Source organism: Saimiri boliviensis, chromosome 17 (assembly GCF_048565385.1).
Source record: "Saimiri boliviensis isolate mSaiBol1 chromosome 17, mSaiBol1.pri, whole genome shotgun sequence".
NCBI lineage: Eukaryota > Metazoa > Chordata > Mammalia > Primates > Cebidae > Saimiri > Saimiri boliviensis.
Window position 1 is genome coordinate 30,533,313 of NC_133465.1, and position 15,751 is coordinate 30,549,063.

The following is a 15,751-nucleotide window of genomic DNA, read 5'->3' on the forward strand; positions in this document are numbered from 1 at the left end:
CGATCTCTCGACCTCGTGATCCACCCGCCTCGGCCTCCCAAAGTGCTGGGATTACAGGCTTGAGCCACCGTGCCCGGCCAAAGAAGACTCTTGAGTTAAAAAAAGCCCAAACTCAAAAGCGTTTTTTCTGTTCTCTCACTTGAAAACAAGTAAAGAAGACTTCTGTGACCAAATGTGTGGGAATTTTTCCCGACCTATAAGCAAGCAAGCAATTCTGCAGCAGACGCCTATTGGGTGTCCTCCAATTTAGTTCAATTCTGACACTATCTACCTGGAGACAGCGTCAGATCCCAAAGGTTGACAACTTAGTCTCTAAGCCGGCCCCTTTCTCATATGCCAGTCACAGTCTCCAGGTTGCTTTACTGTGCTTCTCACCAACTGACTATAAACAGGTTCCCATGATGCCCTCCTTGGATTCGATTAATTTGCTACAGGAGCTCATAGAACTGAAGGAAGCATGTTTTGCTGCTTTATTATAAAGGGTATTACAAAGGATACAGATGAAGAGATGCATAGTGCAAGGTATGGGAGGTGGCCGGAAGCGTCTGTGCCTTTCCCAGGCAGGCATGCTACTACCCCCCAGCAACTTCCACATGTTCAGCTATCCAGAAGCTCTCCAAACCCTGTCCTTCTGGGTCTGTATGAAAACTTCATTATATAGGCATGATTGATTAAACCATTGGCCATTGGTGATTAACTTAACCTTCAGCCCCTTTCTTCCCAGGAAGTGGCAGGGTGGGGCTGAAAGTTATAATCCTCTAATCCTGCTTGGGTCTTTCCAGTGACAGCCCCCATCCTGAAGCTACTTAGGGGCCTCCAGCAACCCGTCAACTAGGCATACAAAAAGATATCACTGGCCGGGTGCTATGGCTCATGCCTGTAATCCCAGCACTTTGGGAGGCTGAGGCGGGCGGATCACCTGAGGTCAGGAGTTTGAGACCAGCCTGACCAACATGGAGAAACCCCGTCTCTACTTAAAAAATACAGAATTAGCTGGGCATGGTGATGCATGCCTGTACTCCTAGCTACTCTGGAGACTGAGGCAGGAGAATGACTGGAACCCGGGAGACGGAGGTTGCAGTGAGCTGAGATTGCACCTTTGCACTCCAGTCTGGGCAACAAGAGTAAAACTCCATCTCAAATAGATAAGTAAATAAAAAGAGGTATTGAGGGCTGGAACTAGGTAGAGGCAGTGGGAATGGAGATAAGATGGATACAAACATTATTGTGCCTGTGGGAGAATTAGCCACTGGTTGGAAGGAGGAGTTAAAGGGAGAAAATTATAACAACTAAGACCATAATATCAGAAATAGAGCCAGCGACTGAACAGGTTTGGGGAGGTGTAGGGTTGTTGAGTTCAGATTTGGACATGCTGAATTTGTGTCACTAGTAGGACATCTATATAATGTCTAACAAACAGCTGGATATGAGAGTCTAAAAGCTTAGGGCTAAAGATAGATATCTGGGAATTTCAGCATAGAGCTAAGAGTTAATGCCAAGGATATTGTAATAGTTGCTTACTGTGTGGCAGGTACTCTGCAAAATGTTTTTATGTATTATTCCTTTAAACTCACTTTTTATTTTTGTTTTTGAGATGGAGTCTTGTTCTGTCACCAGTCTGGAGTGTAATCGCACAATCTCCGCTCACTGCAACTTCTTGCCTCCCGGGTTCCAGCAGTTCACCTGCCCTAGCCTCCCAAGTAGCTGGGATTACAGGCACGCGTCACCACACCTGGCTAGTTTTTGTATTTTTAGTAGAGATGAGGTTTCACCATGTTGGCCAGGATGGTCTCCATCTCCTGACCTCATGATCTGCCCACCTCAGCCTCCCAAAGTGCTAGGATTACAGTCGTTAGCCACAGTGCCCGGCGCCATTAAACTTTCATAGCAATCTTATGAGATAGTTACTGTTATTTTAAAGACAAGGAAACTGAGAAGCATAGAGGGCAATCTGCCCAAGGTCGTAACACAGGCAGACTAGTGTGATTCTGGAAACTGCTCTTAACCACGTACACTATTAGACAAACCCATTAAGAGAAAGAGTAGGAAAGAGAAGGGAACATGCCAAGGATGGATCTGAGGAGTTTAGACCTGGGAGAAGGAAGAGGGCCTGGAGACAATCAGAGAAAGCAGCAGAGTTAGGAGAACATGATGACATTGCTGGCAAGAGAGTGGTTTCAAGTGAAAAAGAGTAGTCAAATAGCATATAAAATAATATGAAATGAAAAATAAAAATAAAATGGGGGTGTGGGGGAGATTATAGAATAATCCAGAGGTGATTATACCTAAGAGAAAAAAGTGTTGTCTTACCTAGCATTTCTAAATTTCTGTTGAAAATCTGTTACTTTTATTAAATTGAAGGGAAAATTAAATAACCCTTGTTTTGCCTTCATGGGTCAAGGGGTGGGCTGGGCTAGAGTTCTAGGTTTGAGAGGAAGTATTCTAAGCCCTTACCTAGCCAGATAAATTGAAGGAAGATCAATTTGGCTCTGGAAAGGGAAAAGTCTTTCCCTTTGAGACTGTGACCTTTCCCTGCTTCCTATTTTTCTGCCAGGTGCTTACATGTTGCAGAAGCTAATTGAAGAGACAGATAGATTTGTAGTGTTCACAGAAGAGGAGTCAGGCATGAGTGACCAGTTATGTGGCATTGCTGCCTGCCAGACGGATGACATATACAACCGAAACTGCCTTATTGAGCTGGTCAACTGTCAGGTACCTTCTCTTTACAAGTCACCCCAACACCAGACTAGATTATGATCATGTTCACCTTCCCCCACCTCTAAGTATGAATGGGTGAATAGAGCTCCAAAAGTCTTTTCCTTCTCATAGGTGTCATAGATAATCACTTCTATGTCTAAAGGCCAGTAAAATTTACTCAGTAAGCCAGAATTAGACCTAGCTACAGTGGTTGGTATAGTGTGCTCACTAAATTTCTCATCTTCTTTGGTAGCTTAACTCTGCTTCTATCTCTGCCATAGATGGTTCTTCGTGGAGCAGAGACAGAAGGCTGTGTCATTGTGTCAGCTGCCAAAGCCCAACTGCTGCAGTGCCAGCACCATCCAGCTTGGTATGGTGATACCTTGAAGCAAAAGACATCCTGGACTTGCCTCTTGGATGGCATGCAGTACTTTGCCACCACTGAAAGCAGCCCCACGGAGCAGGATGGCCGACAGCTGTGGTTAGAGGTTAGTCAGCGGGTTTGTGAAGGCATGTTATATTCCTGCGTTTCCGTAGACTTTCTAATAGCTGGAAGATTGACAGTACCTGCTATTACTTACTTAGCAGAATAATGAGGCTGATAACACCTTGAATGTGAATAGTCTCTGGTCTGGAAGCATATATAATATATATTTTTTTCCTCTCATGATGTTCTATTTCATTGCAAGAGAAACTTGTTTCCCACAACTACTATAAAATGGACTGGAGCTTTTTAACTCTTGAAGATTGCTGATCCCTGTTAATGTTCATACTAATCAGCAGGCAGCCAAGAAAACAGGCAGTGAGTCTGAGAATTTTTGATAAGCTCACTATCTGCCCTTTCTCCATCCTCTCTTATGAAAATGACTGATTGGTTATTTCAGCAAGGCATTGATGTTGAATGAAAGATGTCTAGGAGTCAGGTTATGTGAGTTCTGATGATAGCTTTCCTATTATAGTAGCCATGAGCTCTTGTACAAGTCACCTTTAATTGTGAATGGAATTGATACTTCACCCTCACAAGATTGTTGAAAGGATCACATGATAAGGTGCTTTGAAAATACAAAACTTTATTCAGGTGGAAAGTAGTCTTTTTTTTTTTTTTGAGACGGAGTTTTGCTCTTGTTACCCAGGCTGGAGTGCAATGGCGCGATCTCGGCTCACCGCAACCTCTGCCTCCTGAGGTCAGGCAATTCTCCTGCCTCAGCCTCCTGAGTAGCTGGGATTACAGGCACGCACCACCATGCCCAGCTAATTTTTTGTATTTTTAGTAGAGACGAAGTTTCACCATGTTGACCAGGATGGTCTTGATCTATTGACCTCGTGATCCACCCGCCTCGGTCTCCCAAAGTGCTGGGATTACAGGCTTGAGCCACCGCGCCTGGCTAGTCTTATTTTTTTTTTAAGTCAGTACATCTAGGGAGGTCTAAGTGGGTGGCAAGTTAATTTTTTTTTTCCCCCGAGATGGAGTTTCACTCTCGTTACCCAGGCTGGAGTACAGTGGCGTGATCTCGGCTCACCACAACCTCCGCCTCCTGGGTTCAAGCAATCCTCCTGCCTCAGCCTCCCGAGTAGCTGGGACAGGCTGGCACCACCATGCTCAGCTAATTTTTTGTATTTTTAGTAGAGACGGGGTTTCACCTTGTTGACCAGGATGGTCTCGATCTCTTGACCTCGTGATCCACCCACCTCGGCCTCCCAAAGTGCTGGGATTATAGGTGTGAGCCACTGCACCCGGCCGATAATGGTTTGTTTTTTTTTTTTGAGACAGAGTCTCGCTCTGTTGCCCATGCTGGAGTGTAATGGCTTGATCTCGGCTCACTGCAACCTCCGCCTCCCAGGTTCAAGTGGTTCTGTAGCTTCAGCCTCCTGAGGAGTTGGGATTACAGGTGAGCCACCACGCCTGGCTAATTTTTGTATTTTTAGTAGAGACGGAGTTTCACCTTGTTGGTCAGGCTGGTCCCAAACTCCTGACCTTAGGTGATTCCCCGCCCCTACCTTGGCCTCCCAAAGTTCTGGGATTTCAGGTGTGAACCACTGCACCTAGCCAAGATAATGTTTTTTTAGATGGTGAGATTGTGAGCAGTTGGCAAAAACAAGGGAAGGAGTCTGTCTTTGCTTTGCAAGGTTGTGAATTTCCTTTTCAGCTTCTTGGTAAAGGATATAGTTTACGCTTTAATTTCTTTTTTTTTTTTTTGAGATGGAGTTTCACTCTTGTTACCCAGGCTGGAGTGCAATGGCGCGATCTCGGCTCACTGCAGCCTCTGCCTCCTGGGTTCAGGCAATTCTCCTGCCTCAGCCTCCTGAGTAGCTGGGATTACAGGCACACACCACCATGCCCAGCTAATTTTTTCTATTTTTAGTAGAGACGGGGTTTCACCATGTTGACCAGGATGGTCTCGATCTCTTGACCTTGTGATCCACCCGCCTCGGCCTCCCAAAGTGCTGAGATTACAGGCGTGAGCCACCATGCCCGGCCACGCTTTAACTTCTAAGATGCAATATCATCAGAATTGTTGGAGAGTCTAATATTTATGAGATATGCCTAGTCAATATTGTATGTTGTTATTACTTAACAGTTGTTAAGTGCCCACATTGCACAGGGCATGGTACACCCCTAAATGAGTTACAGGATCTAGCTGCATCTGTTAAGGACCAAAATGATAAATCCATTTACAGTTTCTCTCTGTGGGAGATAAAACTTATCCCTCCTTTCACCTCCCTTGCTGATGCTTCTTATATCAAGGACCTTAGGGCTTAATTTAGGCAACCTTAAATGTAATAAGAGGTAATGAGTATTTAAATCAGATGTCAAGCCAAGTTAGAGACTGGTTGTTGGGGTAATATGAGAAGTCATGCTGATATATAAGAGCTGTGGTTCATTCAGGCAAACAGTGCCCTTTACCAGTAGTCTTAGGAGGTAAGCACAGGTGTTAGCTACCTATGTAGAAGTAGAATGGTTGAGCTATCAGGATCTTTCTGACATTTTCTGCATCTCTGCTGCTTTTAGGCATGCCTTCTTTTGCAGGTGAACTCTTTTGTTGTTGTTGTTGTTGTTTTCCTCAGGCTCTGATACTAGCATTAGAGTGGAACGTCCTTGGCTTAGGTATGAGGGACTTTGATCTCGCCTTTCCTATATTTTTTTGAGACTTGACAGATCCACCATCTGCTGTGGTCTTCCCATCGCACTCATTCTGTTATTCATTCTGCTTCAGCTTGGCAGAGTGAATCAAAATAATTCAGTCTCCTTCTCCCATGGCAACATTGTCAAAGTGGTTATCTATGTGAAGATAGAAAACAGCAAGAACACAATTGGAACAAATACCAAAATGGGTGGGAAAGACTTTTTTTTTTTTTTTTGAGACGGAGTTTCGCTCTCGTTACCCAGGCTGGAGTGCAATGGCACGATCTCGGCTCACCGCAACCTCCGCCTCCTGGGTTCACGCAATTCTCCTGCCTCAGCCTCCTGAGTAGCTGGGATTATAGGCACGTGCCACCATGCCCAGCTAATTTTTCTGTATTTTTAGTAGAGACGGGGTTTCACCATGTTGACCGGGATGGTCTCGATCTCTTGACCTCGTGATCCACCCGTCTCGGCCTCCCAAAGTGCTGGGATTACAGGCTTGAGCCACCGCACCCGGCGACTTTTTTTTTTTAAATGAGGTATTTTGGGGCTGGTATTTTGAACCTCACTCACTGTTTTTTTGGCTTGAGTCCTGTGGGCCTGGCAAAGTGTGCATGTAACTTAATTGGGTTGGAGAATTTGGGTATACTGGGGCAAGAGAATGAGACAAATACGTCCTCTATCCTGGGAGATGGTTCAAGCTATCCCAGGCAATGGAGCTCTAGAGAGTATACGTAACTACTTAAAACATGGAGATCTGTCACCCAGTTGGCCACGGACAAGCCACTGTTTCCCCAGGAGCTAAAGTTGCCTGCATCTCTGTCTTCAGGTGAAGAATATTGAGGAGCACCGGCAGCGTAGTCTGGACTCTGTGCAGGAGCTGATGGAGAGTGGGCAGGCAGTGGGCGGCATGGTTACCACAACCACAGGTCAGCTCTCCCCTTCCTCTGTGTCAAATGATTAGGAGCAGATGTGCATCCCAAAGGGACTTCATTTTCCTACCTATTAATGTCAGTGTATGTTGGAGTAGGACCATTTTGTCCTATGCTATGTTGAAAGCAGTGTTTCTGGAGTTTCCCAGACATAGTTGGGAGGCTCTCACATTACCTTGATTGAGAATGTCTTTTTCCTATCTCTTTCCCACCTCTTCCCAGATTGGAACCAGCCAGCGGAGGCACAGCAAGCTCAGCAAGTCCAGCGGATCATTTCACGTTGCAACTGCCGAATGTACTATATTAGTTACAGCCATGACATTGATCCTGAACTAGCAACTCAGATTAAGCCGCCTGAAGTTCTTGAGAACCAGGAAAAGGAAGATCTCCTAAAGAAGCAGGAAGGTATTCAGGGCTTGAAAGGCTTTTAGGAGGAGACTTTGAAACAGTAGAGTTATTAAAGGTTCACTGTGCACTGGCATTAACATTTCACTTTGCTCTACTTTTTGTAAGTTCTGTTATTAGAAAATAACCTCTATTCTATTCCTGGAGGGAGCTGGGATGAATGGGCATTGCTTATGATTCTGAAATAAACATGTTTCTAGCCATGAGTACCTCTCACCCTTTCTGTGGGATTGACTAGTGGGGTGGTTCCAAATGTGGGTTAGGAGATGGAGTAGATATTTAGGTAGAAACTTGAGCCTTTTATTTAGCTGCTAACAATTATCTAGGGGCTGTGGATACCTTCACCCTTATCCACCATGAGCTGGAAATTTCCACTAACCCAGCTCAGTATGCCATGATCCTGGACATCGTCAACAACCTGCTGCTGCATGTAGAACCCAAGCGGAAGGTGAGCATGGGTCCTTGCAGAATGCTGGTTAGCCTCACAGGAACACTCAGACTTTGTGCTTTATTTCGCCCCATGCTTTGAAAAAGGGCCTTGTGGTTAACACATCGCCTTAGTCAGCAGTGGCAGTTGGAATCCTACTTATTTAGAAAAGGCCTGAGTGTCTCTCAGACTGTAGGGCTTGTTTGCCTGATTGTTTTCTCCTAGTCATTTCTCTACCCAGTCACCTAGACACTTTCAAAAACATTAACTATTCCCTGCTTCCACCTCCATCTGCATCCCGTTGGGCCTGACTTGTTGTGAAATCCACATTGCCAGATTTTCTGCATTGACCTACCACTGTTGCTATTAACAGTGACAGATAAAGGTTAGCTTTCTAGAAGAGATCCCCCCATTTCTTTCTCCTTTCTCTATTTCACTTTACTGTAAGAATTGTCTATTTAGAAATCTTATTCATTTCCCTTTCCATTCCTTTAGGAACATAGTGAGAAGAAGCAACGGGTCAGGTTCCAGCTTGAGATCTCTAGCAATCCAGAGGAGCAGCGCAGCAGCATATTGCATTTGCAGGAGGCTGTGCGGCAGCATGTGGCCCAAATACGACAGCTGGAGAAGCAGATGTATTCTATCATGAAGGTAGTCACTGCAGATAGATAGTCAAGGAAACAGGAAGTCTCCTAGAATGAGGGAGATCTCCTCTCAATTTCTATACTGGTTCCCTAGTCTTTGCAGGATGATAGCAAGAATGAGAATCTGCTTGACCTGAACCAAAAGCTTCAGTTGCAGCTAAACCAGGAAAAGGCCACCCTGCAGCTGGAAAGTGAAGAGCTGAATATACTCATCAGGTACCCCAGTATTCTTTCCTTACCCTTTCCAGTGCCTCAGTTAGAGGCATTTCTCTTCCTTGCCCATGTTCTGACTATCTTTAGGTCTAATGTGCATTATCAAAGGCTCATGTAGGAATAGGTTGAGACACCTCTTCCTGGAAAAGAAAAATGGGTAGTTGGGAAAGATCACTTTTTTTTTTCTTTAAACAGAGTTTTGCTCTTGTTGCCCAAGCTGGAGTGCAGTGGCATGATCTCGGCTCACTGCAACCTCCCGTCTCCTGGGTTCAAGTGATTCTCCTGCCTCAGGCCCCCAAGTAGCTGGAACTATAGGCGTGTGGCACCACATCCAGCTAATTTTTGTATTTTTAGTAGAGATGGAGTTTCACCATGTTGGCCAGGATGGTCTCAATCTCCTGACCTCATGATCAACCCACCTTGGCCTCTCAAAGTGCTGGGATTACAGGCATGAGCCACTGTCCCCAGCCGGAAGATCACTTTTATGGCCTTTTTGTTTGTTTGTTTTTGATCTCCTTTTTTTGTACCTGTATATGTCCAGGAATTTTATGGCCTTGATAACTATGCATCTGAATTGAGAATACCTTTTTTTTTTAAGAAATGAACCTGACATAACAAACATGAAAATATCTTGAAGTTGATAGCATACAATTGCAGATATAATTGTAGGAATTATTAGTGGGAAGATACTACTTTATCAAGAAGCTGTAGAGCTGAAAGATGGGGTTTGTGTTTCTATGACCTAGAATGTCAGGAGCAATAAATTCAGTGAAAAAAACTTTAGGGACTGGCTAACCCAGAATAGGTTAATTTCTGAGTTTACCTCCTGCATCTTTTTTTTTTTTTTTTTTTTTTTTAAAAACCCAAGCAGCACTATCTTGAACCCCCTGCATCACTCTAGAGCATACTACCCTACCCCCAACCCGTGTGCTGTTTCCCTTACTGGCTTTAGCTCCCCTGTCCACTTATAGGTGTTTTAAGGATTTCCAACTGCAGCGGGCTAACAAGATGGAGCTGCGAAAGCAGCAAGAAGATGTGAGTGTGGTCCGTCGCACTGAGTTTTATTTTGCTCAGGCACGATGGCGCCTGACAGAGGAAGATGGACAGCTGGGAATTGCTGAATTAGAGCTGCAGAGGTTCCTCTACAGCAAGGTATCTGGGGTATATGGTCACACAAAGGCAGCTGTGTTGAGAGACATTGACCTAGCTTAGGAGTCTAACTCATAAAAGAGAAATAAAAAGGGGCTAATTATTATATGATTGTTAATGATGGTATAATTGGAAACATGAGCAGTGCTTCCTTAGACACATCTGTTTATAATGAGTGATACACATATAGCTCTGATGCCATAGGGGAGAGTAAGAATGAACAAAGAAATAAAATTTTTTTTTTTTTTTTTTTTTGAGACGGAGTTTCGCTCTTGTTACCCAGGCTGGAGTGCAATGGCGCGATCTCGGCTCACCGCAACCTCCGCCTCCTGGGCTCAGGCAATTCTCCTGCCTCAGCCTCCTAAGTAGCTGGGATTACAGGCATGCACCACCATGCCCAGCTAACTTTTTGTATTTTTAGTAGAGACGGGGTTTCACCTTGTTGACCAGGATGGTCTCGATCTCTCGACCTCGTGATCCACCCGCCTCGGCCTCCCAAAGTGCTGGGATTACAGGCTTGAGCCACCGCGCCCGGCAGAAATAAAATATTTTTTAAAAAGTGATACAGGCCAGGTGTGTGTGTGCCTTTAATCCCATCACTTTGGGAGGTTGAGAGAGGAGGATTGCTTGAAACCAAGAGTTCAACAAAAAATTAAATTAACGCATCGGCCGAGTGTGGTGGCTCACGCCTGTAATCCTAGCACTTTGGGAGGCCAAGGTGGGTGGATCACCTGAGGTCAGGAGTTCAAGACCAGCCTGGCCATCATGGTGAAACCCCATCTTTATTGAAAAATAAAATAAAAGGGCTGGGCACGGTGGCTCAAGCCTGTAATCCCAGCACTTTGGGAGGCCGAGGCGGGTGGATCACGAGGTCAAGAGATCGAGACCATCCTGGTCAACACGGTGAAACCCCGTCTCTACTAAAAATGCAAAAAATTAGCTGGGCATGGTGGTGTGTGCCTGTAATCCCAGCTACTAAGGAGGCTGAGGCAGGAGAATTGCCTGAACCCAGGAGGCAGAGGTTGCATTGAGCCAAGATTGCGCCATTGCACTCCAGCCTGGGTAACAAGAGCGAAACTCCATCTCAAAAAAAAAAAAAAAATAGGCCAGGCGCAGTGGCTCAAGCCTGTAATCCCAGCACTTTGGGAGGCCGAGGCGGGTGGATCACAAGGTCAAGAGATCGAGACCATCCTGGTCAACATGGTGAAACTCCGTCTCTACTAAAAATACAAAAAATTAGCTGGGCATGGTGGCGCATGCCTGTAATCCCAGCTACTCAGGAGGCTGAGGCAGGAGAATTGCCTGAACCCAGGAGGCGGAAGTTGCGGTGAGCCAAGATTGCGCCATTGCACTCCAGCCTGGGTAACAAGAGTGAAACTCCATCTCAATCAATCAATCAATCAATCAATAAAATAAAATTAGCGCATCATGGTGCATACCTGTGGTCCCAGCTACTTGGGAGGCTGAGGCAGGAGGATTGCAGGCCCAGGAATTCTAGCCTGCAGTGGGCTGTGATCACACCATTGCACTCCAACCTGGGAAACAGAGTAAGACAGTGTCTCTACAAAAGAAAATAAATAATTAAAAACACATATGATAGGCTGGGCACAGTGGCTCTGTAATCCCAGCATTTTGGGAGACTGAGGTGGGTGGATCACCTGAGGTCAGAAGTTCAAGACCAGCCTGGCCAACATGGTGAAACCCTGTCTCTACTAACAGTACAAAAATTAGCCAGGTGTGGTGGTACACGTCTGTGGTCCCAGCTATTTGGGAGGCTAAGGCAAGAGAATCGCTTGAACCCAGGAGATGGAGGTTGCAGTGAGCTGAGATTGTGCCGCCACTGCACTCCATTCTGGGTGACAGAACTAGACTCCATCTCAAAAAAAAAAAATTCAAAAGTTTGCTGGGTGTGATGGTGTGTACCTGTAAGCCCAGCTACTCAGGAGACTGAGGCAGGAGAATAGCTTGAACCCAGGAGGTGGATGTTGCAGAGCTGAGATCGTGCCACTGAATATCAGCCTAGGCAATAGAATGAGACCCCGTCTCAAATTAAAAAAGATACGATACAGGTCAGTTTGATCAAATGCTTTTCTCATTGAGTAAGATTATCCCTAGAAATGTGGCCCAGAGGCAAATAATATTTCATGTCCAGCCTGGAATTGAATCTTCTTTATTTTTTCTTTTTTTTTTTTGAGACGGAGTTTTGCTTTTGTTACCCAGGCTGGAGTGCAATGGCGCGATCTCGGCTCACCGCAACCTCCGCCTCCTGGGCTCAGGCAATTCTCCTGCCTCAGCCTCCTGAGTAGCTGGGATTACAGGCACGTGCCACCATGCCCAGCTAATTTTTTGCACTTTTAGTAGAGACGGGGTTTCATCATGTTGACCAGGATGGTCTCAATCTCTCGACCTCGTGATCCACCCGCCTCGGCCTCCCAAAGTGCTGGGATTACAGGCTTGAGCCACTGCGCCCGGCAAATTTTTTTTGTATTTTTAGTAGAGACGGGGTTTCACCATGTTGACCAGGATGGTCTCAATCTCTTGACCTTGTGATCCGCCCGCCTTGGCCTCCCAAAGTGCTGGGATTACAGGCTTGAGCCACAGCGCCCAGCTCTTTATTTTTTTTTGAGACGGAGTCTTGCTCTGTCGCCCAGGCTGGAGTGCAGTGGCGCAATCTTGGCTCACTGCACCCTCTGCCTCCTGGGTTCAAGCGATTGTCCTGCTTCAGCCTCCTAAGTAGCTGGAATTACAGGCGGTGCCACCACGCCCAGCTAATTTTTGTATTTATAGTAGAGATGGGATTTTACCATGTTGGTCAGGCTGGTCTTGAATTCCTGACCTCGTGATCCGCCCACCTTGGCCTCCCAAAGTGCTGGGATTTCAGGTATGAACCACCGTGCCTGGCTGGAATAGAATATTCTAATACTGACATTCAGCTTTCCTGCCATTGACATGAAGAAGATAATATTATTTATTACTTTCTTCTACAAGGGACATTTGGAAATGAGTTAGACAATTTTTTTAATGTCACTATGGCTAGATAGTACTACCAGCATTTAGTGTCCTGGATAATGGTACCCATGAGAAATGCTGGATTAAAGAGTGTTGATTGTATGAGATTGAAGAATATAGCAAGGTTGGGATTAGGCATACGTAGAGCCTGAAAACAAACTGGATATATAGCAATTGTCTAGTAGACTTCTGAGAAAGGTTTATTATAGTAGATGGGGCAAAATCTGTCTTTATAGGTGAATAAGTCTGATGATACAGCAGAACATCTTCTGGAGTTGGGCTGGTTCACTATGAACAACCTCCTCCCCAATGCTGTCTATAAGGCAAGTCTTTTTTCCTCCATTCCTAGTCCATTTGCATGTTTTTAGCACAGGGCATTTATAATGGCTCTTTAATATAAATCCGCTATGGAAAAGAATGTGGTGATCTGAGAGGGTGAAAGCTTGCCCAGCCTAGCAATTCCATTGCTTCTCCTCTCATTCCACAGAGGGTTTATGGGTTACTTTATGGCAGGAAGGACATTGGGTTGGGCTGTTACATACTCTGTATCCTACAGGTAGTACTGCGACCCCAGAGCTCCTGCCAGTCTGGGCGACAGCTAGCTCTCCGCCTCTTCAGCAAAGTCCGGCCCCCTGTTGGGGGTATCTCTGTTAAGGAGCATTTTGAGGTTAGTAATCAGTCCCTTAGGGACCTGGGGACAAAGGACATTCAAAAGCCAGCTGTGTGTTACACAGTGTCAGGAGTAGGTAAACTGATGATGGTGTCTGAGCTTAATTGCTTCTTGAATCTTTTTCCCCTTTAGGTAAATGTGGTGCCTCTCACCATCCAGCTGACACACCAGTTCTTCCATAGAATGATGGGCTTTTTCTTTCCTGGCCGAAGTGTGGAAGATGATGAAGTTGGTGATGAAGAGGATAAGTCCAAACTGGTGACTACTGGTGAGAACTTTTATGATGGAGTGCCAGAAGAATAGAGTAGCAGCTTCAAAGACAGCTGAGACTTCAGAATGAGGATGGATGACAACTGGTGCACTTGCTTTTTCATAGGAATACCAGTGGTGAAGCCTCGGCAGCTGATTGCAACAGATGATGCAGTACCACTGGGCCCTGGGAAGGGTGTGGCGCAGGGTTTGACTCGGAGTTCTGGGGTCAGAAGGTCATTTCGCAAATCACCAGAGGTACCAAACATGCCCCTGATGACAGAAAAATGGGAGAGTCCTGAGGTCCTGTTTGGCATGACTTGGGATTTTTTGGTTTCGAGTCCACTCTAAGGATAAAAGAATAGGGAGATGTTTGGGGTCCTGAGTTTCTTCTGATGGATTCAGGGGTCACACTCCTTGCCTCCCTTTCTTAGCACCCTGTGGATGATATTGACAAGATGAAAGAGCGAGCTGCCATGAACAACTCCTTCATCTACATAAAGATTCCACAGGTTCCACTGTGTGTCAGCTACAAGGTTTGCACCTCTCAAGCACTTTGTAGAACAGGGTGGGAAGGGAACCAGATAAGATCAGAGATTCTAGACAGAGACAGCCAGGTTGTTTGTGATGCTGAGCTGTGGGTGATAAATCTGCTGTTCCTTTGCTCCCCTCAGGAGTCAGCACTATTACCAGGCTGAGGTAAGGGGATATCAGTATCTGTAGGTTATTGTAGGACTTGCACTCAGGTGGCTGGCTTGAACTCAAAATGGCAGCTGATAAATTTTTCTCCCTCTCTTTTTCTCTTTCTCTTGTCCCTTCTCTTACAGGGGGAGAAGAATAGTGTGGACTGGGGTGACCTTAACCTGGTGCTGCCCTGTCTGGAGTACCACAACAACACATGGACATGGCTAGACTTTGCCATGGCTGTCAAAAGGGACAGCCGCAAAGCCCTGGTTGCCCAGGTATCTCGCCAGGGCTCATGGCTGTTTGGTTAATGGGACTAGCAGGCATATCCTCTTTTCAGGCACATTTTGTTTTAGAATACGTGAACAAATATCCTTGGGAAGGGGCAGGTGCATGAAATGAGTGGCTTCTATGCTTGCCCTCTCCATGACCTTACTCAGATGATTAAATTCAATATTTACTGAAGGATATATCACCATTGATTTTAGAGAAGTGAGAGCCAACACAACCTAAAGTTTAGAAGGGGTTATAATTAGACTGTAAGCTTCTTGAAAGCAGAGACCATTTTATCATGCACATTGCCGCATTGTGCCTTGGATGTGTTCAATAAATATTCGTTGATTTGGTTCCTTTTGATTTATTCTGCCTGCCCACTAATATTTACCTTTCCTTTTACTCCTCTCCAATCTGCCAGGTAATCAAAGAGAAGCTAAGGCTGAAGCCTGCAACAGGCTCTGAGGTCCGAGGAAAGCTAGAAACTAAATCGGACCTGAACATGCAGCAGCAGGAAGAGGAAGAGAAAGCCCGGCTCCTCATTGGTTTAAGTGTGGGCGACAAGAACCCTGGCAAGAAGTCAATCTTCGGCAGGCGCAAATGATTTGGCGATTTGAGTGGCTGCAGTACAGGATCTGACTCTGGCTCATGCTCCAGGGACTTGTGGAGTGGGAGGGGCTTTCCTTTATCCACCAGGGTTTGTTGGTGTCAGAGTCTATAGGCATTGCTCTTCAGCAGCTGGCCTATTCCCTGCAGGGCATGGTGGACAATAATGCTGAGTTCCATCTCACGATGATCAGACTCAGGGCCAGAGAGGCAACAAGAGAGCAAGACCCAGGGAATGGGCCCAGGGCAGGACCCGATTCCCTTGGGGTTAAGTGAAAGGGTAGGGGGATAGTCCTGATCAAGTGTAATACATTTTTATAGACATATATACATATATATATATATATATATATATATTATATATATATATTTCTAAGTGTAACTGTCCTCCCTCTGTGCCAGGAAACTGAGGGGAGGGGGCTGATCCTCTGATCCTCACTCCACTGCCATGTATGAAAGAGGTATTAGTGTTCCAGGGGAGGGGGCAATCAACCCCTCCCAATCTCTGTGCTAAGTTCACTTGGGAGGATGGCAATAGGAGCCAGGGCTGGCCGTGGGTCCCCCACTTTTCCCCCTGAGATATGCCCTGGAAAATGGCAAAAACATTTAAAGAGAAAAAAAAATATTTTAAATTTGATGCTTGTTTTTTTGTGTGTGTTGAGTGCATGT

At 45.6% G+C, this 15,751-nt stretch overlaps 1 protein-coding gene across 2 annotated transcripts in view; it reads left to right on the forward strand.

Moving 5' to 3' along the window:
- The window catches only part of BLTP2 (bridge-like lipid transfer protein family member 2), a 36,870-nt gene extending 21,151 nt beyond the window's left edge, over window positions 1–15,719 (forward strand). For both annotated transcript variants that reach the window (XM_074388466.1, XM_074388467.1), the window contains exons 25-39: window positions 2,555–2,712; window positions 2,979–3,185; window positions 6,651–6,750; window positions 6,976–7,158; window positions 7,485–7,606; window positions 8,081–8,236; window positions 8,324–8,445; window positions 9,414–9,594; window positions 12,837–12,927; window positions 13,161–13,267; window positions 13,403–13,538; window positions 13,647–13,777; window positions 13,954–14,055; window positions 14,347–14,481; window positions 14,898–15,719. In XM_074388466.1, coding sequence (XP_074244567.1) covers window positions 2,555–2,712; window positions 2,979–3,185; window positions 6,651–6,750; window positions 6,976–7,158; window positions 7,485–7,606; window positions 8,081–8,236; window positions 8,324–8,445; window positions 9,414–9,594; window positions 12,837–12,927; window positions 13,161–13,267; window positions 13,403–13,538; window positions 13,647–13,777; window positions 13,954–14,055; window positions 14,347–14,481; window positions 14,898–15,080 — 2,114 coding nt within the window. In that variant the 3' untranslated portion in view covers window positions 15,081–15,719. The remainder of the gene's footprint in view (window positions 1–2,554; window positions 2,713–2,978; window positions 3,186–6,650; window positions 6,751–6,975; window positions 7,159–7,484; window positions 7,607–8,080; window positions 8,237–8,323; window positions 8,446–9,413; window positions 9,595–12,836; window positions 12,928–13,160; window positions 13,268–13,402; window positions 13,539–13,646; window positions 13,778–13,953; window positions 14,056–14,346; window positions 14,482–14,897) is intronic.
- Window positions 15,720–15,751: the final 32 nt, after the last annotated feature.